This window comes from Corvus kubaryi, unplaced genomic scaffold (genome assembly GCF_017639235.1).
Source record: "Corvus kubaryi isolate FWS band 111438036 unplaced genomic scaffold, C.kubaryi_AGA036_p1.0 split3-73, whole genome shotgun sequence".
Classification (NCBI taxonomy): domain Eukaryota; kingdom Metazoa; phylum Chordata; class Aves; order Passeriformes; family Corvidae; genus Corvus; species Corvus kubaryi.
The window spans coordinates 5,672,474-5,698,792 of record NW_024582091.1 but is presented as its reverse complement, the minus strand read 5'-3'; the positions used below and the strand labels follow the sequence as shown (position 1 = coordinate 5,698,792).

At 39.7% G+C, this 26,319-nt stretch overlaps 1 protein-coding gene across 7 annotated transcripts; it reads right to left on the bottom strand.

The window, feature by feature from the left end:
* Positions 1-1,170: 1,170 nt before the first annotated feature.
* BEND6 (BEN domain containing 6) lies at positions 1,171-26,319 on the bottom strand. Of its 7 annotated transcripts, none has more exons than XM_042016912.1 (10): positions 25,969-26,319; positions 23,896-24,053; positions 12,784-13,012; positions 12,537-12,682; positions 11,923-12,021; positions 11,369-11,546; positions 9,712-9,929; positions 8,207-8,399; positions 5,835-5,973; positions 1,171-3,324 (listed from the first exon to the last, which is right to left on the bottom strand). In XM_042016912.1, exons 3-10 carry the CDS (start codon positions 12,977-12,979, stop codon positions 3,057-3,059), a joined length of 1,437 nt encoding a protein of 478 aa, XP_041872846.1. In that variant the 5' UTR covers positions 12,980-13,012; positions 23,896-24,053; positions 25,969-26,319; the 3' UTR covers positions 1,171-3,056. The 7 variants fall into 7 exon arrangements, with proteins under 7 accessions (XP_041872846.1, XP_041872845.1, XP_041872847.1 ...); XM_042016911.1 differs by having other exon boundaries at positions 26,152-26,319; XM_042016913.1 differs by lacking the exon at positions 25,969-26,319 and adding an exon at positions 22,757-22,881 and having other exon boundaries at positions 23,896-25,064.

Sequence of the window (26,319 nt, the reverse complement as noted above, 5' to 3'; positions counted from 1 at the left end):
TATCCTACTCTTCACATATCTCAATGTTCTTCCCACCTTAGAAAACAAGTGCCCTTCTGAGCACTTCATGATAAACAGTTACCAATTTTTTTTCCATGGTAACCTTCAATTTCAATCTAATATGCAGTAATAGAAATACATAGTTCAAATTATTAGTTTTAGTACTGCTTACATTTTCAGTAGTAAGTCTCCAGTTACTAAATGCCATACAGTCTAATGCCACTACAGCTGTTAGTTTCTTCTGCAGCAGCCATCAGTCTTCTCCCATTCCGAGGACTGCAAATAATGTGTCCTCTGTCGCTCGTATCAGAAGAATTTTACACTTGGGAACACCACACATTTACATATCACCAGTTAATTTTTATTTTAATGAAAATTTTGGGAGAAGCAGCATTATGCTGTTCTGATCTCCCTTTCTATTACTTCTGAAGTTTCTAATCTGTGATTATCTAGTCTTCAATTTTGTGTTCTCAGAGTGTGTCAAGGTCATTTTGAAAAACCGGTTGTATTTTGTTCCTTTCTGGTCATACTGCAAGAGATATGGCCCTTTTGTTAACGGTATAGTTGTGTAACAGCTACTTATCTCCTTTCATCCAGTGGGATAACATAAAGAGGAAGAAACAGTATTTTTGCAGCTCACACACTTTTTATCCTTTGTTAAAACATTAAAATATCTTCTTTTTGTTATTGCTTTTGTCCAGAGTACCCACCTATCTCCCTGGGCCATGCCTGGGAGCAGGCCCTCTGCCCTACCATGAAACTCCTCCTATACTTTTTGTGGTGAGCTGCCAGCCCCACTGGTTTTCCACTGACAACTTACAGCGGGATCTGCAGCGCTGCACCAGCCACAGCGAGAGCAGCTGCTGACATTCGGCTCCATCTACCTGCCCAAGGGCTCCAACACCTCCTGAACTGCACAACAGCTGCAGCTGTGCAGCATCAGCTGTGACAGCTTTAAGGTTAAAGTGCCCTTGTAAGGTGGGCCAACTCCTTCCCTAGGTAAAATGACGAGCTTTACAGAAGCTGGCTTCAGAACAGTTATTAAAGAAAAAGAAAAAAACCCAAAAACGAGAGAGAAAAACCCTAACCTTGTATGTTAGAGTGTACAACAGAGGCTGATGTAAGAAAAGACCCAGAAGACAGTGAGCACAATAAAACAGCACTAAGACATAGTAATGTTTCAATTTATTTGATAGAAAGTCGCTTCAAAAATATGATTAGCTATATACATTATTATATATGCTGTACATACAATTACATATACAAAATATACATAATAGCAAACATTCTTCTGTTACATTTTATAGATGGTAGTTAATAGCATGAGATAGAACTAACATATTTCATACCTGCTTTCATCCTGATCCTATCTACAAGGAATTACTAGGTGAGAGATGAAAAAGGATAGCAAATCACTTAATTTGTACCCCAGCCCACACAAAAGTCTTCTCCACAGTGCCTCGCTCTAGAACAGTTACACGTGCAGCACTTCCCTTCAGGGGTATTTGGCTGATAACCTTATTTTCAGATTTTTTTTCAGTGTTCACCCTAATATTATTTCTATAATAATATTAGGGTATAACTCAGATGTCCTGAAATCCTCCTTAAATCAAGCTAGATTTCTTTAACTTGATGTCATTTCATTTTTCCAATCTGATTCATTAGTTGCTTGTTTGCTGTGTTTGAAATAGATTCAGCTAATAGTACTCTGTTCTGGGAGGAGTACACTCAAACAGGAAAGCTATAGTCCCAAGCGTTCTCTCCTTCCCGTGTCAGCACACCATAAACCTGAAATCAGTCAGCAAGGAAAAAAATCACAGAACCATAGAATATACTGAGTTGGAAGGGACCCATCAGGATCATTGAGCCAAACTCCTGGCCCTGTGCAGGACACCCCAAGAGTCACCATGTACCCGAGAGCATTGTCCAAACACTTCTTGAACTCAGACAGGCTTGGTGCTGTGACCACTTCCCTGGGGAACCTGTATCTTCCCCTCCTCCTCCTTAGGCTATTATAGGGTTTGTGTGACTGCCAGCTGCTTCCTGGGAGATGCACTGTCAGATCTCAAGGGGAACTGCCCAGATACTGGGATTTTTCTGGTACCACGAGGAATATTCTGCCTGTCCACCCTTTCTCTAAGCAAGGGGTAGCATACCAAAATCAAACCACAGGAAGTAGAAGCTGGCAACTCTGCCCTTAACATTAGTTGCTTCTAATGAAGTGTCCTCTATTTCCCAACTGGAGGGACCAGGCATCCTTATCCTATGGACCTGATGGTCAGGGAAGAACAGAGAGCAAGAGCTACTGAACCAGCAGCAGAATCCCTGCAAGGGAATGGCTTCCACAACTAAACAAGCTTTCCTGGAGGACTCTTCCCTGAGCTACATGGCTTCTTCCATTGCCTGTCCTACTTTGAGAGGTTAAAACTTAGCTGCTTCTTTCCTGTGGATATATTGAAAGTTGTAGTTTCATTGCCCTAAGAAAGTTTTTTTCCAAGTTAGTAGCATCCTTAAACATCTATTTTATTTCTTCTTTTCTGCTCACATGGCCCTGTGCTTTCTACTCCTGTGCAGGCCACAGTCTTCATTTCACTAGGAAATATATCTATTTTCTCTCCATATCACTATATCTTTTTTGCATTAATATACAATAGCTTTCTTTGATCGGTTAAGCAGTTTTCCCTCAGCTGTCAAGGTGAAAGCAAGGGAATTATGGTTCCCCATATATATTCTTTTGGTAGTACTTTAAATAATGTTCTTTTCTAACTAAGGGGAACTCTACTTGAATTCTTCAGTAAAAGTTTGTTTTTTGAATTACTGCATAACATGCATATATCTTATAATATCTTAAATCCAAAGATATTAATATGGCTTCATTTTTATTCTAGACTATGGGATTTTCATTTGTTTTGAGAAAAAAGTTCTCAGGCTTCTATCTCTGTCCACTGTTGGATACTACCATATATCTAGTACAATTTAGATATTATTTATTTTTTTATTTTATACTAGTTCTTAATCTCCGTTGAGCACGTGAGCTGGAATGAAACACCTGCCTGTTATTCCTTGTCTGAATTCCTGAGATCCTGTCCACAACCCTGGCTGGGAGAGGGCGCTGGTGAGCTGCTGGCGAGTTGAGACTCCACCTTAGACGAAGTGGGTTTGGGACGCTCCAGCTGACCTTCCGGGGTGGGAGGTGGAGGAGTCAGGCAGCTGTCACTTTGCTGAAGTTGTGCATTAGCAGCTGGTGAATCATCATCCTGCTGGTCTTGTGTACTAGGAGGAACAGCCGAAGAGATGATGCCCTGAGAAGCAGCTGTTGAAGCACTGTTGAGATAATTTATAACTAAGTTTGAGATTTTACCATTAAATGTGCAATTAGTACTGTTCTTAGTTTCCAAGCTGCAGAGGTTGTTTATTCGCTAGTTAAATAGTTTTCTTCATTCACATTCCCTTTTTCCTTGTTTCACCTCAGCTTCATGGATCTGAGATCGAAACTTGTCTGTCTCATTGGATTTGACTCCAGATTTCTTGTCTTCAATCATAATTGTACTCTGGGGAAAGGCGGAGGAGGAAGAAATAGCAGCAAGGAAGGATCTAAAAGCTGCAGTATCACCAGTTTTTAAAGTTAGTAACTTGTGTGTGTAAGTGGTTACTAAAGGTACTGTACAACAGAATTTTCTCTACCCCCCTCTGTATTTCATTGCTGGAAGGTGGACTGAAGGAGTAACAGAGATTCTGAGCACTTTTAAATTGTCTTACTTTTCTTACAGGGAATATGTGTGTCATCTGAGCTAAAGGAATCACCAAGTTGTCTTAATTACTTACATGGTGCTTAACTGCTTTGACAGTAAGGGAATGCTTAACAGATATAAAAAAATTCCATTATAAATGCATCAGTTCAAAAGACACTATTCAGGCAATATCTGAATTGGTTACAATGGATGTTGGACTGGATTTTACATAAGCACTGATCAATAACAGACACAAAGGCATTTTTAAAATACCGAGTTTAAATTGGAAGGTCTATATGCAGTATTAAATAACAACCCAGAATTGTTTTAGTATAGTCAAGGTCCTCCTATCAAGGCTTCAGGAATACCGTGTACACTAAAGACTCAGGAATTAGCAAAATTTATGGATCCATCTGATGAAGATAAAGATTTAAAATATTTGAGATTTTAATACTTTCAAAGAAGACAAAATCTGTGATTTTGTGCTGTTATTTTTCCTGCTTGTGTTAAGGACAAAGAAAAATACTGCAGTGAATCATTGCATACTGTACGTTACAAATACACAGGACCTTTGATTTACAAAGTGTTCTCATCTCTAGGAGAAAAGCATTAACATAGTAAACTTTATTTTTGCCAGGCTGGTGCATTTGTTTATTGTTTCCAGATGGAAAAACCTGTGTATGCGGATTTTTCTAACAGATATTCTGTAAGTATTTCTCAAGTAATAATTCACAGACCACTGGTGGTCCATGGAGTACTACCAGGTGGCTTAGGAAGGAATTTTAGAAGCAAAGCACTGCTACTTTGCAAACATTTGTGTCACAACATAGTCAAATGTCTTGGGGTGGTTTTATTGTTGTTGTTGGGTTTTTTTGTTTTGTTTTGTTGTGTTGGTTTTTTCTTATGAAGTGTCTTACAGTTGCAAATACAGATTTTAAAAACATGCAGGAGGTAAGTGAACCAGGAAGAAGAAAAATGTTAGTTCACTATAAAAAGTCTAAGTAAGCACAAATCTCTTTTCCCTGTCACCGTATTTTAATCTCTTGTCCTGTTCATTGCTCATTTCTTACCGTGTTCCTGAGGAGAGGCTGAGGCAGCCGGGCCTGTTTAGCCTCAAGAAGGCTCAAGCGGATCTTACCTATGTGCACTAATGTCTGATGGGAGAGTAAAGGAGATGGAGGCTCTTCTCAGTAGTGCCCAGTGGGAGAACCAGAGGCAATGGGCAGAAATGGAAACACAGGAGGTCCTGTCTGAACACCAGGAAACACCATGAGGGGCGCGGAGCAGTGGCACAGGGCGCCCAGAGAGGTGGTGGAGTCTCCCTCTTTGCAGATACTCAACTAAACTGCACATGGCCCTGAGCAACCTGGTCTAGGTGACCCTGCCTGGAGCAGCAGGGGCTGGACTAGCCAACCTACAGAGGTCCCTTCCAGCTCAACCATTCTGTGATATGTACATTTGGTGTATGTGGAAACAGCATGGTGCAAATGGCTGACTTGACCGACCATAGGCATGAGTTTGGTAATTTTATATTGGTTTCATTCGCAAGGCAAAAAAGCCCATAATATGTAAGATGTTATTTAATAATTCCTCTGACCCAATAATTTAGACTCTTTTGGCAGTAAAGGATTGCCAGCTTAGCTCTCCTACAGTACTCTTACAAATATGTACCAAAGAGGTGTGATTTTCCTTATATTCACTTGTGGGTTAACTGGGGCACAACAGGTGACATGAAAATGGAATTGACTGCTCTCTGGTGAGCCAGAGAATAATAAGAAAGGTAAATAATGCCAAATCTAAAATAGACATAGTGAGCAAAGCAACTCCATTTGTTTACTTCTGTATTCTCTTCCTGTAATTTAATAGTCTTGTGCTGCTTTGTCTGGAACTAATAACTATTTTTGTGCAGTAATGTTAAGCTGGACTGCTTCTGTATTATGTAATTTTTGTACAAGGTTATGGAAGTATTTACTGACTTGGTAGTGCATATACCAAGTAGGTAAATATGCATTGTCATCTGAATTTTAAGACTGCTTTTAGATTTTGTTACTATGAAGTAATATACAGAATTGCACATTGCAGGCATTTTTTTATTTGACTTACCAAAAGCTATGTTTCTGAAAAGCACCTGAGTTAAGATCTTTGCTTAAAATTGGCTTCTTGGTGCAATTGTTTAGTTTTTGTCCCATCATTCGCCTTATTAAAGCATCATCTGTGTTTGGAAACAACTGTTTTGTGATTCCTGCAAAATAAAGAGATGATATATATATGGAGCCTCCAAATCAGGGAAACAAGAGATGTGCGATCTAAAATATTTTTCTTGCATCTTTTAAAGTTCCAGCTACTTCAGCTTCCACTCTAGTTACTTCACTGTCTTTACAAACTCCTTCATAGATTTTGCACATGCTAGCTCCTGTTTTTCTTTGTGCCTTCCATATTGGTGTGCCTGCTCTTGGCAGACTCAAAAGGAACTACAGGGCCACAAGGGCTTCTGTAGTGAGTTATTTGTGCTTGCTAATCCTCTGTCCTTATGTTCTGTTCTTGATCAGAGTCCTTTTCCTATCCTCATCAGTCCTTATGCCTCTGAATCTTACTTTTCTTTTCCTCAGTAATTTTCATTTGCAGGTGATGCCACTTTTTCTAAAAAATTCCCTTCTGTTTTGCCTGGCTACATTTTTTGAATGCAACAGTAACAGGACTCAACATGAGGAATGCGATTCCTGCTCCATTCTTTTCCATCATCTTCCCTCCCCTTTCATTTCATTTTATTTTGAAGTCCTACAATTTCCATCTTCTTTAAATAATCTGATCTACTAACTCATTTTCTACAGTCCTAGAACTCCCAAGCTTCCTTCTGATTTTTCTTTTTCTCTTGTATAATGTTGACACTTTTCTGTTGAAATTCCAGAGTATTCTCTTCTACCTTAACAAAGTTCTCTGATTTCTCTATAGGCTTTGTCACTGAATTCTCCACAACATGCTGTATTCTGTGTCCTCATTACCTTCTCTGCTTCCCTTTTCAGTTTTGCCTAGATACTAGTAGGATTTAGAATCATAAAATCATTTAGGTTGAAAAAGATTATTAAGATTGAAATCAACCATTTTTCTCATCCCATTAAATCTTTTTCATTTTTCTTATATGCCATTCTGAAACTGTCTCATCTTACTGCCTCTAAATATATTTTTACCATCCTACACACTGTTTCCTTTTATCTCTCTCGATTTTGGGCCTTTTTCTCTAACAAGGTTCTTAAGGAAAAAATATTTTTGCAACTGATAACTTTTGAAACTGCTGGCTAACTTCAACAAAACTGTACTGAGGTGAAGGAACGGGAGCTAAGCTGAGAAGGGAACCAAGAGAACTGCAGAAGTCCAAGGGAATGGCAATGGGGGAGGGATTATAGTACAGGAATTAAGGCTATATTGTTCTAGTATTTAGTTACAGGTGTGAATCCAATGAAAATTTGGCTTCATATGCTCACAAAATACTGTTTTCTTTAAAGCTGGTACTTCCATCTGAAATTGTTTTCTGTCCTATGCACCAAATATTTTCTGCCTTAAACCTCAGCATAAACCAAATTTTGTTTGCTTCTCTGATCACTATTTCTGTCTCCTATACAGTCTCATTTTGCCTCTAGTGCTATTTAAAATGTCAGAATTCATAACATTCACTAAACTCCAGGACACAGTAGACATAATTTTAAATTTGATCCAAATGTGTCCTCTTTCTGCCTTCCCTTATCTGTTATCATCACACTCAAAGTTAACCTGATGCCTCAGGATTTTAGCTTTTATATACTCCATATCCTGTAATTCTTTAGTGTATAATTCTAAACTCCATATACAGTGTTAGCTACTCTTCTCCCATTTTGGTCAGACAAAACAATTCCTCTCTAGGCCTAAAACTCAAGGACACCGTACCGTCTCAGGCCGCGAGAAATGTAAACAATAGTGAGTTGGGGGAGAGCAAACTTGGGGTAAATGACTTCATTACCTAAAGCTGTAATTGGAGGATTAACCCCCGATATGCAAATGGACCAAACTTATAAATGTATGAAAACCCGTGACCCCCTCATCCATTTTGGGTGTAGGCCCTGGGGACTTTGACTGCCCTGTTGTACCTGAAGGCCCTTCAATAAATATAACCACTTTTATTCTCTTAATTTTGTCTAGCTTCAGTTTTTAGGTAGTTCCACCAAGGCATCAACCTTGCAAGGGCTAAAATATTTACACTATCACTGTGCCTGAGCAGTCACCTAAATAAACCCACAGAATTCATGCAATAGAAATACTACTGCTTAGCATTTCACTGGCAGTAATTTTAACAGATGGTTCAAAAAAACATGTAGCTGAAGAAGGAAATAGGAAACAGCTCATCACCTGAGTAGCCCAGCTGTTAAGCATGACAGCCCCTCCCTTGGAGAAAGCCCCCTGTCAAGTCAGAGCCACATTGAGTAATGTTAACAAGTCATCACCTATGATTTCCTGAACTTCATTCTGATTCATAGCTGGTTTTGCCGCTTTATCCTTTGAAGAGGAGGACTTTGCACCTGTCAGGCTGTGTGTAGCCATGTATTCATGTGTATAAAGTGCTTGCATCAAGTCATTTATAAATTTTTGAGGTTTGCTCTTGTTACAAAGTGCAATCTGCCACTTTTCGATCTTGAACTGGAAAACAAAATTGGTCATAGGCATAACTATTGCAGTTTTCTAGAAATATTAAATAGTATTACCACTGAAATATCTTTTTTATTTTCTATTTTTAAACCACAATTTCAAAAGTAATCTCTGCAAACGGTGTGCTTGAGATAACACCACACTTGCATACCACTCAGCATTTGGGACTATACACACAGATTGATTGTTTTCCAGAAGGAAGTGTGGGGCACACTAAGGACCCCATGCATCCTAGCAAACCCTTCACCAGGCAAACCTTATTACTCACTAGTGGAGACAGGACATGTTCAGACACAGCAAAATCCTTCTGCTTGCACTCCATGCAGGCTGGCTGTGGTCCAGTTCTGGCATGGTTTCTGTACCGCCTTGGTAGCAGGGCACTACGCCCAAGCTAATATTCCTGCCTCCGAGCAGACATGCCCTAAGAACTGTGACATCTGCTCCTGGGCTTTGAGAGTGGCTTCTGCATGCAGCAGCGGTACAGCCTAAGAATTTGAACTCTCCTAATAGGCAATTTTGAGCTACCTCTATGAAGTAAGGCAGGTTGCTTAGAAAATGAGCTCTTTTTATTTCTCTGAAGATGTTAGGTCAAATTTTGTGTATTGCAATATGCAGTCAAAACATACCTTGATAATTCTTAACAGACTTCTTCAGATTTTAGCACCCCATGACAACACACAAGAATGATTTGCATGGATTAGCATGAACTGGTGCATAATAATGTTTATGTAAATTGTGAATGCAGAAGCTAGAATCATTCTTTTGGTTGTGCCTTCATTTTTTTCATTTACAGCCTCTGTGCCTTGGATTTCTCAATCATGTTCTGTTATAATTGCAGATAATAGGGGAACTTCTTTACTCAGTATCTCTGTACACATGTATTTCTACTTAACTGCTGGCCAGTGTCTGGAACAGAAGCAGAAACACACCAGCCTCCAATTACAAATCAACAGTTTGAACAGACTGCTGGTATTCTTCTTAGATTATCTTTGAAATACTACCGTTCCCCTTTGGCTGGAAGTTATCCCTGGATCTTGGTATTTTCTTCATGCATCCACATTCTGCCCTTAGCCACAGATATGCAAGGTCACTGAAATTAAAGTGAATTTGAGAGTGTACAGGACACTGAATGAAACCTAATGCTTCTCATGGAAAGAGCATTCTGCACAAAAGGAGCTCATTAGTCATGTTATCAATGCAACTATGACAAATTATTTTACTGATGCTGATTTTTTATATTATGCTATAGCAGTAAAGTTTATAATGTATAAAGTTTTATGCCTGAAATTGCCTTTTAACTGACCTGTTTTTCAGTCTGTTGGTCCTCATCTTCCACATTCAAAGTTACTGGTGAGCTGGAGTTACTATGCATAGCTGCATAGGAATCTGCTAATGGATTGTGAGATGCCTTCCAAACAGCATGTGGATGCAGACTGGATGTAGATGACGTCACTCCCCCTTTGAGCAGTGCTTCAGCCATCCCTACCAGTTCCTCAAAATGAGTGACTGCCTGTGGCAACACTGAAATCAGATGAAAAGAGAGGGGTAAAATAGTATTTGAAGCTTTCAGACTCCACTTACATAAGCAGGTATATTTTTGCAATTAGATTCCTTCATAATGAGAAAGACTCAAAGTAGTCAGCAAAGACATTTCAATATACCTTTTTCCTCTTCTCTCAAAGGTTTTCCTGCTATTCTGTTGTGCCCACCCATGAAGATCTGGCCTCAGTTTCTAGAATAGATCAGTTCAGTGCAAGGCTAAGAGGAACTATTTGTTTATACCCATCATGGCACAAACCAGACTATTTTTCTTTTTACAATCTCAAAATCTCTACAAGTCCACAAGCCTATTGCATATGGGCTAAGCGATGTCTGATTTTTTTTTTCTTCATAGAAGTTACACAGACTGCAGAAGCTTTTCCCTTTTTTTTAATCTATAGAGGATATGTTTTAAATAATCTTTCCTCAAAGTAATATTTTCAAATATAAACTTTTATTTCATCCATTAAGAAGAATCAATGCAGAGCAAAAAGGATGCAAGAGATGACATATCAGCAGGATACAGAATATTAAATTACAAAAAATACTGTAAAAGACTAATCCAATTGCTCAAGATGCAAGGAAAATGGACTTACATGTGTGAGAAAAGTTGTTAGATGCTAAGAAAAGGTTTACAAATAATATTTTAAAAAGTGGAGATGAATGATTCAAATCAAGATGAATAACATAAGAAATGCAGTCAAGTGGGCAATGACTCTGCTAAACAGTTGGTAAATCATCTAACAATAAAAAAGAACAGATACCAGACTGTCTAGGGATGGTATGCTGTAGCTGGCAAGGGAAGGAGTAAATCCTCTTTAAACCTTATTAATTCACTAACAGTTTGAAATTTTGGATTCAGTTTCAGCTGCCTCAGAGTAAGGGACAGGGACAAGTGAGAGGCTCTTCAGAGGTGATCACTAAGAGATGAAGGATTCATTTATAAAAGAACAAAATATTTCATCCCTGGGAAAGAATTAAATTTGGTGCACCTGAAACTAACTCAGATTATCAGTAATGAGGAATCACCAAAGTAATTAGAAATTAAGTAATTTCAGAATAAATAAAATATCAATTGATCAAGAAAGACTGCTAGTAAATATGGTTAGTTGGACTGGTCAGTGAAGTATTTGAGCTTAGCCAATGGTTACACAGCATACAGAAAGGTTCTCTTGGGAACAACTGGCAGGATTAGACAGATTTCTTCATTTCTAACTCTATGATTGCATGGCTTCTCTGTAAGACAGTAAGTGCTGCTGGAATTAAATGCTGCCATGTATCACAGACTTTGATGCTAATGGTAGGCCTTGATCATGTCAGGTGCTTGAGCATCCATAATTCCCATCCAAATGGCCTCTTTATAAATCAAGCTTTTCCTGACCTTCAGGCTTTCCTCTTCATCAAAATACTCCCAATTTTACCTTGAAGCATCACCAGAGACTGCCTTAGGCGGCAGTTTTCTCTCATGGTATCTGTCAGCTTCCTCTTGAGACTTTTAATTTTGGCACATAGTTCTACCTTGGAGAGTTGAAATAAAGGCTCTTCATCATCACTGCTACTTTCACTATATAGAAAGTTGCTTCCTGAATATGGTTCTCTCTGAAAAAAAAAACCCCAAGCAACTGTGATATCTACAGCAACAACAACATAAAATCAGAGCATCAAAACTAACATTAAAATATCTGGCTAAATCCAAAAATTGCCTTGTATAAACAGACTCAGTGCATTTTAATAAAAGCTGTTACCAAACATAGCTATTACTATTCCTATAAAAATTAAAAATGAAAGATCAGTGTAATATATAACTGTTAGGTGATATGTAACCTTTGTCTCTGTTCTCTATTCATCAGTTTTCCAAAGTAGCATCTTTTAGAACTGTTAGCTTCACTATGGCAAAACTCCTATGCCCCCCTCAAAAATACATTTAAGATTGCTTCTGCTTAATACATTAAAATTGATGAAAATGGATGTTTACCTGTTTGTTAATTAACGATGTTTCAAGCTGACTCAGGATGTTGGCAGGAGCAGATGCCTGCAATGACTTCTTTCTTTTTATATGTTTTACCATCTTCCCCTGTAAACAAGTGCATAATGTACCTTTGCATTCCTATAGAGCCTTTCATTACAGTATTTCATAATATACCATAAATTTTTATCCACTGTGCACTTGATATTCTTGGTTAGTATTTTTAAAAAATGTATTTGTAACTTCGTTGACTTTTATGTTTTCCTTGCCTATATTTTGTCACTGCAGATCTCAGCACGATGCACACCTCAGAACACCTGGTCCCTTCCCTTTTTTGTGCACTAGTCAGATTTCTGTCTTATGGGGGAAAATGCAATGGAGCTACAGAGCACCAAAGCCTTGAATAACACTCGTCTCTTGACATAGAAAAGGACAAAATCCATTGGCCTAAATAATTACTCTGACAACTTATTGTGCTGAGGTACCATGTGAAGGCTGCCTGTATTCCTACCTTTACTATACATCTTTTAATAGTGTGTTGTATCATTAAGAATCAATAGTTACAGTGTGTTTCATTCCTTTACAGACCTACCAATATCAGGCACATAAACACAAAAACTCACTTTTTCTTTATCCAAGTCACTGTCCTCACTTTCTGAGAATATCATTTCTATCCTCTTCCTCTTGCCTTTTCCAAGGACTTGTATTTTTGTAATTTCATCTGCTCGTAATATCTTTTGCATCATTTCCACCAGCTCTTGGGGGTCATCTGAAGTGATGGAAAGGAAAAAGGCCAAAGCACAGACAATCAGGCAACTATACCTTAAAAGCAGATTTCATATCAGACAAGTGTTCTGTAACTGCACTCACCACTCATGTACACAACTTTCACCAGGTGCTTTTCTGTCTTTCTTTCTCCCACAGGCCAGTTAACTAGTACATGCTCATTAGGTTTCAGAAGTCTTTCTAGTTCATTGTCATCACAGGGAAGGTCCTGTATCCATGAAGTCTCTCCAATTTGCAGTGAATTATCATTTACAAAATCAAACAGTGTGAATTTTTTCATTGTTAAGTGGCTTTCTTGTCACACAGACGCTTCCTAAAGGACATCATAGGAAAAATAGCATTTACTGTGTCATGCCACAGGGATGTTACAACACTTTAAAAAGCCCCAAACAACCCTCCTTTTGCTGGATATTGGTAGTTACCTTGTATGGAAATATCCTAAGAAAGTGAAAACTAGCCAAGCAGCGAGTTGTGTCCCCCTTGAAGGGTGGGAGATGGTCTGTTTAATACCTGTACATCAGAGAGTTGTCTCCAAAACTATGCACAGAAAACAGCTTTCACTCACAGAGTCCTGGCTCCCATATTAATTTTATGTTCAATCTATCTCTGGCTGGGATCTCTACTACTACTTCGTTTGTCTCAATAAAAATTTTAGTCTAGCCTCTGACTAAAAGATACAGGTGTGATAAAATATTTCCCTAGAATGAAGGAAAGTACGAGCTATGCATGCTATTAAGAGGGATGGATGATTATCATCTCATGGGCAGGAAGACAATTGTAGCCGCAGAAAACCAACCCAGAACTACCCAGGACAACTGAGTGGGTGAGGTATGAGACATCCTGGCAGTGGAAAACTTGATGTACAAAAGAAATGACAGGCTAAGGACTGGAAGAGAGCCGGGCTGCTTCATGAGGAATAACAGCAACAAGGAGAACCCAAACCCAAATATACAGCTAAATAATTTGCTTCATAAAACAATACTTTTAAAGCAATGGGCCATTCTGGGCTTTTTAAAGCACTGAGGTTCTATACTTCAGTATAGATCTTCTCTATACAGGAGAAGGGAACAAGTCATACTTTGAGCTTTATTTTCCCAATTAGGCAGATAGCCTTTCATGAAAGTGTAAACTCTACTGGAAATGTAACCAGTTCATTTAAGTGTTGTCATTATACTCAGAGAAGATATTGTCTACTTAAAAATTATTAAATCAATACATAGAAAATCTGATTTTGTCAAACCTGAATCTTCTTTCCAGCAAACATATGGTCAATTCATGAAGGTGGAATACTTTCACAGAGCTGAAAACTCATGAATTCCTAGATGTGACAGTGTGATTTGCGATTTACTTAGCCTCAATCAGTCAAAAGCAAATTTAGTGCCTCATGCAGAGGCTGTCAAAAAGGTAACTCAGAGCTAGAAAAGGGGAATTACATGGGGCTATTATGTCAAAGTGAGAATATCTGGCTGCAGTGCTCTGAGAAGTAATGTCAATTTGTTTGCAGAAGCCCAGTTTGCCACTATTCCACATGTCTGTGCTATGCCTCAAGAGAGCTGGCTTTCCATACAGGGGTGAACTTGTTATTGTAAGAGACAACTGCAGTCTTGTCAACATGTTTACTGATACAATGCAGCAAGCAGCATAAGAAATCACCATTAAAAGGAGGGTTAAATCACATTTTTATGCTGGATGTGTTGAGTGTGATAGCAGTAGGACTGTTAAGTATTACCTCACTGGAGAAAGGAGACTGTGTTTGCAAGAATTGACATTACTTTTCTTGAAAGATCAGAAAACATCCATTCCATGCAAATTCTGGAAGAGGAAGCAGCCTGCATAACTCTGCCTAGCCTGACTCACCAGAGGCCTCATTCTGCCACTGATCCATGCTGGATGGATCCTCATACCACAGACAAGGATCATTCAAATGAATAAACATATAGACAAAGCAGAATGCAAAGGAACCAAAGTTTCAGCACTGACCTCACTACGGACAGGTGAGGTCCAAAATGGAACTGCATGTTTGTCTGCACAACAAAATACCAGATTTAAAACAGGTGGTGTATGCAATCACATTGGGCATCAGTATTCTTCCTTCTTTTTCAAAATGCTTTTGAGTATATACTTCACTCAGCTTAACATTTCTCATCTGGCTCGAATCTGCCTCTGATCAACTCAGCACAGCAATCTCCACCACCCGGTTCTTTGATTCTCAAATGAAGCACTTTGATATTTCCCCCCTTGACCTTGGCAGCTGTGAGCTATTTCTTTACCCTCCTAAAAGCCCACATAAGAACAACAGAATTGCAGCAAAGTTAGAGCTGCCAGTGTGCTAAGAATAGCAACTGACTGATTGACTTTTATATATTTTTTTAATATTTCCCTGCAGTCCTCTAATAGTTTGTCTTTTGTCTCTCACTTTGTATTGAGACAAATATTCTCTGAGCCATGGGACATTCTTGTGGTCTGAACTTGTACAGGGTTAGCAAGCCAGCCCAGGATTTCCAGAGGTACACTGAATACACAGGCTGCTCACAGCATGCAGGGCAAGTGATGATTCCCCACGGCACTAGGGCTATTCACGTACACACTGTGCCAATACCATGCACATCAGTACCAAGCCCAACAGCTTTTGGAAGCTATCAGACTTGCCTACATTGTCAAACAACTTAGTGGAGGCAATGGACATATGGACTTCTGGGTGTTCAGAGCCCACGGTGCCACTGGTAGACACTGTGAAGCACACGGACAACAAAATATCTCGCAGTCTTTACACCAGGCAAGCACCTGGATCCGTGAAAATCCATCCTGCCACTCTAAGCTAAGGACAATTTTTACCATGGTCATGGCGGGACTTGGAGCTCAGCAATTTATCTACATTATCTCTAAAGTTCTTCTGACAAGATTCTTGCCTGTGGTCAGAGGGTGTACTAATAAACAGCAAAACCAATTTCACTGAGGGCCTTAACAGCTGCCATATTCTCTCAGCATGCTGAGAGAAGGAATGTTGCTGCTCTTTATAAAGGGACCAAGGCAGAAAAGCAGTTGAGGAGCAGCAACAGCAACTGGCCAGGCCCCCTGTTCTCTGCTGCAGCTCTACTGGACATCAGCCCAGCTGCTTGTGCTATGGGTAAGATGATGAAATCATTACCTCACCAAATGAAAGGTATAAAATGTAGCAGCTTATTGTTAGTATTTTTGTGTTATGGAGCAGCTTCAGCTCCTGCAGTAGACATTAACCAAACTACGTCTTTTCACACAATTTATTGTGACAATCCATGGGCCCTGGGGATAACACCTAACTGTCTGCTGGCATCATCTCTAGCCAATGATTAAAGCGAATGGAAAGGTAGAACAAAATGTCACTAATAAGGGAGAGGAATAGTGAAACACTTCACTTTCTGGAAGGGAAGTCCTGCAGTGTTTTCTCACCCTGACCTCCCACAGGAGTCAACGTGAACCTTGTCCAAGTCAGGACTGCTGGAGATGCTTCCCTCTAAAATTTGCCAAAACAGATCAAAGGCAAAATATAATGTACCGTCAGACAACAAAGTAACTTGGGGACTGGGATTAACCTTACCAAACTTTTACTGCCTTAAAAGTGAGAGGTTGTCTAGCCACATTTGGCTCAGTCACTGCAGAAAGGGAGGTGATTCATCTCACCCTATGACACATGTCTAAAAGCCAGCAGATGACTTACTGTCTGGGAGAGCCTATTTCTCTCCACCAACTACTCAGTGACTACAGAGATGGTGTGTCTCCTTGCAGAAGCTTGCCTGGTCCAACCCATCTTGTAATAGCTTTTTCTGTTTTTGAATAGATTTTGAATAGTAGGATAGATTCCAGCAGACCAGCAGAAGCTATAGGGAACTGAAAGGATGGCATATGAAATCTGTTAACATGTATCTGGTTGTCTGTTTTAAATCTTTCTAACATAGTTCTGCAAGTCATCAAGTAAGATTTCTGACACTGAATGCTTTGTTCAGTGGTTTATTTGCAGGATACATTATCATTCACAGGCATTACCCTGTGTGCAGCTACTAACCACAGAGACAATTGTATGACCTCTGAAAGCCACCTATGCTTTGCAAGTTATTTAATTCTGGTATATACTCCCTTTGAAAACACTAATTACTGATTTGACAAATACTGACGTGCAAATTTATGATTTTTCACCATTCTAGGTCATTTGTAGAAGGGAAAAAAGAAAAAGGAAGGAGCCATACAATTTTAAAGTTCTGCAGAGTAAGTATTAATTGGACTCTTAATTTTTACAAACACCTCACATATTGCACAAATGCTATAAATTTGTACACATGATATTGTTACTAAGCAACACAAAAAGCCAGAACAAAACCAAACCAAAACAAAAGCACCCAAAAAAACCCCAGGCCACCAAAATCCACAAAGGTCACTTAAAGATATAGGTCACCCTTTGTCTGACACAGTCTGTTCCATTCAGTCAGAGAACTGGCAGATGGCATGCTGAGATCATTATTTCTCTTTTTCTTTCAGTAAACACAGCGCAAAGTGTTACAAGTTTACAACATGAGATTGTATACCCACTTGATGGGTCTGATTCTGTTGGCTTAAAACAGGGTTTTGACACTGATTGCAGCAAATCAAGGAACTGTAGCACAGATCCATCATTATGGTAAATGGTCAGGCTTGCTACAGAGTTGCCTTAAGTCGGTGAAGAACTGATGAGACTGATTGAGAAAAACATGAGAGACATGCCCTTGCTTATCTTGTGCCTGGCTCGGGGGAGGCATAAGGACTGAACGATGCCAGGGGTGGAGGCCTTGCTCCCAGTGGCATCTCAGAGAAGCCCCAGAGGGAACCTGCATCTCTGTACAAGCCACGAGCCTCCTCTCCACTCAAAGACTTCTCCATGTACTCAAAGACTTTCTAGTAAAGGCTGTCTAGGTCAGACAGCCTTTACTGCCACCTCAGCAGGTGGAGGAGGACCAAAGTGTTTATTCTACCTTTTGTGTCAACTATAAATTCTGACTGAAAATAACCAAGACCCTCATTAAGCCCTACTTGCATATTAGCTTTCACATCCTAAGAATGCAAATGAAGAGAAATGAGAACATGCCTTACATGTACAATCATAACCATCAAAACCCCACCTACTACACAGAGGAAGGTGGGGTTTGGGGCAGTGAAAGAAAAAAAGAGAGAGGGGAAAGCATCTCTGCTTACTTGGGATCGGTTGATGGACTCTCTCTCCTGCTCCCCTGAAGGGATGCCTCTAGGTGAGCTTTGTGCCTCCAGTGCATTGTAAAGACCTGTGAATATTTTTATATCTCTATCTACCTATCACTAATAGATCTCTGTTACTATTACCTGCTGTAGTGACACATTGTAGTTAGTGCAGTCCTATCACCAGCAATCCTGAACCTGCTTTCCTGTTACTTCAGGAAAGGGTACTTTTTGTGAATCTGGATTGTGAAAGTTTTTATTGAACTCAGATCTATAGTACTGAACTGGTAAACTGCACTATTTGCAAATCTGTGATCATGCATGTTCTTATTGAACTCAACCAGGCTGGTAATGCTGAATCAGTTCTAATCAGAAGCTAAGCCCAGCTGCACCCAACTCTTCTGATTTCTGAGGACCAGGTGGAATGCAAGGGGGTTTATTTTAGGCCAAAGGTCTATAGCCTTAATGCAACACATAATAAAGCTAGTATTTTATTATGTACTAACATTTTATATTATCTGCCCTCTGAGTTCAGCTTTCAATTTTTCCTTGGAAAAAAACCAAACCAAAACCCAATCTTAACTGGTCTTCCAATTAATCTACCTCATAAAAACTTATTTATTTCCAATTCAGCATGATAAGTGGTCGTGACAGATTTGGTTTGTGTTATTTAGACTGGCATTTTTCATTGAACTTGTCAGAATATTAAATACAATGTTGATGAAAAACTTGGGACTGCACTGAAGTCTCAAAATTTCCAATAGCAGGTATGATGGAAAACGTGACCATATTTAAATAAGTTATATGCCCTATTGTGGGTTCTAATCTTTTTTACCTGCAACCAGTGTAAGATTTACTAATGAATTCAGTGGAATTAGGTGCTGTCAGAATACAGAAGTGTGCTACTGCTCAAAAGATTTGCAGTGCAATATCTTAGTCATTTCTGGAAAAGATGATTCAAAAGCACAAATATGCTGCCCTCAGCTGAGAAATACAGAGTACAGATTTTCCAGAATCATCAGTATCGCTATGTTCCAAATTCAGCTGGGAATCTGGGGGAGCATCTATCAGAACACTACTGCAACTCTTAAGACTATAAACACAGAGGAATGATCCCACTTGTGTTCCACAGGAAGGATAGAATGATAAGATTTTAATCCTGATATTCAAGAGGTCACTTCCTCACTGCAGATCACTATCCTGGTGTGACTCGCTGTGAAACAACCTGAGATACTTTTCTAAGAAGTGATGCTATTCATGGTAAAGCAACATCTTTACCTTATTTACCCAGATGGCCTTGACCTTAAAGCCTCTGCAGCATTTACAACTGCCAGGATTACACAGAGAACTTGGTGCAAACCTCATACCACACTCTAAAATCTATTGAGTGATCCAAGGAATTCATGAAGCCATTCCTATTTGTCACAATAGTGCCCTCTTCCTAGGTTTTAGCAACCTAGGAATTCTATAAAACAATATTAATAGCTAAATATGCCAAAGTCCTTTGTAGGACTGTGGCTTAAATCAAAAGCTTAAAGAAATCTATTAGAAAAGCTCAGATTTTTGCATCAAACTATTAATTTTATTTGTTAAATTGAGTGATAGGAAAGGCTGAATAATGACTTTCTAAGCAAGTATATTTACTATGTCTGGAAGTACAAAACTTTTGTTCTAACCAATAATTTATTCAATCAGTGAAACATGGCATTCATTTTAATGGATTTTAAGATAGCAAGGTAGCATTATTACTGGGTTTTCAGTATAGGATTCAGTTCTAGATTAAGATGCTTACATTTAGGTGTCACCGGTGCACCAGGTGCCTTAAGTTATTGCTGTAATCACTGGAGATACAGGGATCAATTTGGCTTTCTAAACAGGTGCCTAGCACCAGTGCTATTTGCTTGGCCTTCAGCTGCTACTCTAGAAGTACAACTCTCCCACAGGTCTTTTATCACAACTGTCATCCTTTTGGAGATGTCTCAGCCTTGAGCAACTCCAACAGTCATATGAGTCAAGCCCCTACTGAACACAGTTACAGCTTCCTGGAAATTCAGCTTTTTTCAAGTTCTGTAGGGTTCAGTTCAGTGGCCTAAAAAGAAATGCATGGCGCAATCTTAGATACCAAAAATTATTATGCCTGGCCTCCAACTGCCTCTTCTGATGGGCACAGACTTCACACAGGGCTTGGACCCTCTTTCAGGCTTATGATGGTGGTTACTAAATCCAGGCATCTCAAATGGCACTACACCCAAATTCAGGGAAATGCATTGTTCTCTGGGCCTTGATGATTTACCCGAGTTTAAATAGGAGCCTAGATATCTCATATGCCTATAAACCATGTGCATTTATTTATCTGTATTTTAATCCACACTCAGATTCACATTAAGGTTACAAGACACCAAATAAAATGCAGGAAGTTATCTTAATTCTACATGACAGATTAGTATCTTTATTAAATAGCTGTTTCACAGCTGACAGATGGAGAACTAATACTCACTTCAATTTGCTTGTTTGTAAATGCCATGCACAACAAAATGTATTAATATACAGACCAAGATATAAACCTCTTTATTTGTTGAACTGGATGAAATACCTATGCTACAGGAGTTTGTATAATCACAAGAAAGCTCTTTCTTTGCAGGTTAATATACCCAAACACTTAGAAGCAATACGTAGCCTGGAAGGAGAAACAGCATGGCTCTGTCAAGTCATACACTTGGCTGTGCTCATTATGCCCTGGCTTGGGTAATCCAATGCAACCCATCTTAACAGCTCCCAAACTATAAACATTAAAGAACAGTGATGCATCACTTATTTTGTCTAGAGATGTTTATGGGATCATTAGAGGAAGTTTGACCGCATGAAAATCTGTGCTGAGGTGCCATAACTGTGCACTTGCTCCATGCAACAGCCCAAGCAGTCAAATAACCTTTTCCTAAAAGGCTGAAAAAATACTAGACATAACTTTCCATATGCAACTAATGCACTTTCAAATTGGACTTATTCAAACAAACCCTCTGAAAACCAGATATGAGAGGTTAAAAGAGGATCTTACTCTTTTTATGAGGTAGTAGAAGTTGTATCTTTCATTCTACCCCAAAGCATTTCTCTTGGTGGCATTCTCCCTTCAACTCTTAAAAGCAAAGAAGTGAAATATTAGCTAGAAAATTCCAGGCTTGATTTTTGGTGAGTATTTAATAACTTAGCAGCATCTTTACTATCTCTTCTTATATGTCGTTACTGGCTCATAGGTGAGTGATCATAGATGAGAAGTCATGCCTGATTAATACTCAAAGTGTTTGCTCTTTTATTCCAAAGCTCTTCCCCAACTGCTCTGGTTTTGCAGCATTTTGGTAGGTAGGAGAAAAAAAAAATCTGCAGTACTATTAAAGGTCATGAACTAGAAAAAGAGATATATATATTGTCCTCTTACTTCAGGGAATATTACTTCAACTAAGAGTAATTCTGCATGCACTTAAGAGAATTGACAGCAAGGCATCTTCCCTGCAAGGATAAAACCCACAAAACTTACTACCACTATTTTTTCCCTTCCTGTAAAATTAAATGTCTTTTTACTGGATGCAGTTCAACCTAACTTCATAAAGTAATATAACAGTGGAATGACCAGTGTTGTGTATCAGTTTGAAACAATCCTTAAACAACTTTCAATTATACAGTTAAAATACTAATGAAGTGCAATTCCCTCTGGGATGTAAGGCCACATACAGATTGACAACTGCTACTTTAAACACTGCCAAAAATGAATACAGAGCAAATTTCAACCAAGGACAAAGGGGCACACTGCTGCTGTAACAAAAAAAAAAAAAAGCCATAGGAGCTTCAGCAGTATATTCCCATCTAGGTTCAAGATCAGCCTCTCTGTCTACAAAGTCAATTTATGCCCACAGAATTCCTGCCAGCATTTTTCCAGCAACATTATGAGCTGTGAGTGTACAACTGTATGGCTCACTCTCCATTTGATTTTCATTCAGTCTAATAAGCAGAGAGAATTTAAATAAGCAAGTTGTTTGAGCTGATGAACCCACAAAATAAGGACAATTACCTCTAAATATATAAAGCTGACAAGAATTTGGTTTTACATGGTCACCTATGATACCTGCAGAAGGCAAAATGTTCCAGTCATGGAGGGGTTTAGTCTGTAGCACTGGAATCATAGAGTTTGGTCTTGGGTAAATCATACAACCTTTAAATTTATAGTTCACCTTTTCTTTTCAATGAACCAGAAATAATAATACAAATTTACCTAATTTCAAAGATATTGTGAGAATTAACTAATGCTAGCCATACAAAGCACTGTATAGAGTAAACAATTTAGCAAGTTTTGCAGAATGAAGATTTGCAATAACCTTGCTGAATTTATAACATGTCCTTTCACATAACAGATTTCTTTTAAATGGGTTGCCTGTATCAAGCCAGAAAAATGTTGTTATTTCAACTGAAGAAAGTTTTTTATACGGTTTAATCATTTACCAGAAACTCTCACAACATTTTCTACGGTATGTTTAAGCTGCTAGGGTAGCACTGATGGCATCACATAACCTGTGAGTAGAATACTGAGGGGGAAAGTCAATTATTTCATCGAAAGATGTTGATAACACTCAGATACTATGATGTCTTCTGTATTTAGTTTGCTTGCCTCTTTGGTTTTGACTATATTTACTTTGGTTCTTGTTTGATGACGAAAAATCCAAATATTTTGTTAGAAAGTATTAGATGATTGGAGAACCCTTCTAACCAGTTAAGTAGTCATTTTAGGCAGGATACTTTACTCAATTATAATTAATTAGTACAAACGCAGTCCTTAAAGCATACCAGTGAAAAGAGATGATCTTACCCTTTCACTCACTCAGCTACTCTTCTGAAATCATTTCATGTATCATCTCGTATTCTTATGTCCACATCACCAGATCCAGCATGTGACCTTTTTCCCTCAGCTCACTGATAAAGGGAGTCTTACACCTTCAAAATGAGGTCCAGAACACCTCAGTCTGCAGGAGCAGAGAGGTGCCTTCACAGAGCTGTGGAGTGCCCTTGAATCCCATGGCTCACACTGGGGGAGGTCAGCAGACCTCTGCAGATGTGGTTTCTCCACTCAAAATGCCATCATACTTTCTTTTTGCAATTTTTTTTTTGCCTTTCAGCCTAACCTATGGCATTCAACTAGAATTTTTAGTTTCTTTTAAAAAGTGTGGCTGAACATCACCTAAATTATCAAGGAATATGCACTGGCCCAGAGACTGTACTGCAATTCTGCAAGCAGGACAGGGGTAAGGGAAGAAATTATCTCCTCTTTCAGCCTTTCCGGGCAAGACTGCTAAGTCAGAACAGGCTATCATGAGAGACCAGCTCAAAGAATATTTGAGGTCAACATTGCCTTGTCTCCCTGCAGGAGGGCTGCTGCTGCTACAGCACATTCCCTGTTCAACTGTTACACTAAACTGCAGGACTTTGACACAATTTCCATGTTGTTTCCCTACCTCACACAACTTGGGAGAATAGGTAAACTGTATTCAAGAGTAACTGCAACCACAGAAACATCCTCCTGTCCCTTTCCATGTCCAAACATTTGCTGGTCACCTCTTCTCTGTGGGTTCTCTGAAGCAGAACTTTCCTTTTTGACCCCTCTGCCCAGGTAGTTATCACCACCTCCTCTCTCAGCATTGCTCAAGTGAAAGGCTGCTTCCCGCACTCTGGGCAAAAGCTTCAGCTCTGCCAGTGACTTTGTCACTGCTCTGTTTGCCTGTGATCCCCATCAAAACAAGCATCTGCAGTACACTACATCCCACCTGCTCACATCTCTGCAAAAGTGCAGCCACATTACGTGTACTCTGAAATGGCAGCAGGACCCCTTGCTTATTGCAGGATCAATAACTGCCTTCTTAGATTATAAAACACTTAATTCCACTTCTCAACAACTTCTGACCTCCCCTCCCATTCCACCCCCTGTTATCACACAGTCTCAAGCTTTGTTACCTTCTTTTACTTCTCCTCTGCAGTGGCTTCACCTCCGGGATTTCCCTTCTGAGGTCAAATCTCAGATGAGAGGTTTTGTTTTAACCTTCTCTCTTCATTTATTTTGTCTTCTCTGTTTATCATCCTTAAGATTTAGGAAAAGTTCCCTGAAAAACATTCTGTATAGAATCTTAGATTAAAAGTGTGATACACATAAAACTTCCCTTAAATTCTCTTTATTACTATTTGGGGGAAAAAAATCTACCCACATGTAATTTGCTTATTTTTAATGTGGATGAAATTCAGCAATTTAAACTTTATTCACTGTGGAAATAATATTTTAACCACACTACCATACCCTGCAGTATTTAACAAGCACAGAGCAGTAATGAATATAGGGAAAGCCAGAACAGCAGTTTGGTGCACATGTGAGACTGTTGGCTCAAAAGCCTGGAGCAGCAGCTCTCAGAAAAATCATGCATGTCAGCATTTCTTGTACTAAACTCTACTCTCTTTAGCATTTGAAAAAAAATTAAGCAGCTGTCACGAAACTTATTATATCCATTTGGAAAAACATTATCCTCAAGACACCAGTGAGCTCTAACTCTTAGAAGGGAAAAGCTATAAACCTTAAACTAAAAAGCTTTCACTAGAAATTTGTCTGTCAGACGATTTCTATGCACTGTTACCTGAGAACAATGTGAAAAGAACCATTCCGCCTCAGTTCTCTGTGATTTACCGTGCAGTCACTGCTGTGCTACTTTTACTCTATCATCCCATTCTGAAACAATAAATCAGTGGAGAGCTAAAGCTGTCAAAAAGTTTCCTGCTCTCACAGTATCCTGCAGCGTGGCACTGCAGAACGATGCCAGGAGATCACACCAATTTGCTTCATATTTCAGTGAGGTAATGTGGACGATTTGAATAATCTCCAGGTAATCTGCATTAAAACCATTTTACTGCAGTGTACTGCGGTATTAGGAAAGATTTCAATATTGCACCACGTGATGCAACACAACCTTACAGCATTTGGCAGTTTCTAGGCAGTGAGGGAAAGCTTTGAATCCATGGCTGCAATGTAGCAACTTTCCATTTTACAAAGTAACATGAGAGACTGTTTTGGCTTACTCTGTTGGTGTATAGCTTGAAATGATACAAAAATCCTGGAATAAATTATTATAGACCTAACCCCCTCCTTTTTTTTTCTTTTTTTACTTACATTCCCCCCCCACCCCCCACCCCCGCACCTGGTATCATGACCATCTTTCAAGGATAACAGACTTCCTTAACCTTAAGGGTACAGTAAATTGTTACAATGTTATTAGCCCAGTAATAAATTAATTTTAATAATCTAGAGATTATTTTCCTGTTTTTATTTAAGGTACACAGATAGATTTCCCTCTCTGTCTTTCCAGCTTGCATATTTTTTTAGTTTAACTTAAATTTACACATATGTTTTTCTGTACGTTCATGTCAGTCATATAAAGCAGTAACATTTCAATGTTTCTCCGATATTTACACAGAGATTTTGATTATTTCTATGAAGTTTTGGAAATGTCCTTCAGATTTATGTGCTCACATAAAAGGTGCACGAAAATCACATGAGTTTTGCCTTGAATGAACCTTTTCCCCCAGTAACACGAGTAAATGCAATATTGCAAAATGATACCTGGCTATATTTTCAGCAAATGATTTTTGTGTGTGTGTGTGCGTGTTTAGCAGCGTGAGGGAGTTTAGAACTGCATTTTCAAACACCTCAGAGACAGTCTTTTAAAGTCTGGAGTATCACAGTAACAACCACAGAGGTAGCAACAGCGACATAGGTGAACTCTTGTCATCATCTGCATTAGCTACCTGCACACGGCAGGATTTTGATGCTGCCTGCGCTGCAGCAGCTGCGGCCCGGCGCTGAGCGAAGGGCACGGCGCTGACATTGGCTACAGCGCGTTGCAGTTTCCTGCAGTGCGAGGGTCCCTGCAGGCGCTGCTCTGCACAGCCCCGGCGCGCAGACTGCCCCGTCCCGCCCGCACCCGGCTGCCGGCTAAATGCCGGCATCGGGGACACGCGGCAGCACCGCACGAGCGCCCTGCTCACCTTGTCAGGATGGATCTCATTGTCATTTCCCAATCCCTTCCCCCGCCACGAAACCGGCCTCGACCGACGCCTCGGGTCCAGGGTACGCCACAGACCCACGGACCTGCGCGGGCGCTCGCCGCTGCCGACACCCCACGCCTCTGGGTCGCAGCCCCTCTTTTCCCACGGGGGGTCCCCCGGTACCTCGCAGCAGCCATTTTCCGCCTCCCTCTACAGCAGCTCCAGCAGTGATGTCACCGGCCGAGTCCCCTCGGCGGCGGGATGCGCCGCTCCTCGTTCCTTCCTCCCTCCGGCACCGGCGCTACCTTCTCCTTCTCCTTCCTTCTCTTCCTTCTCCTCCTTCTCCTCCTG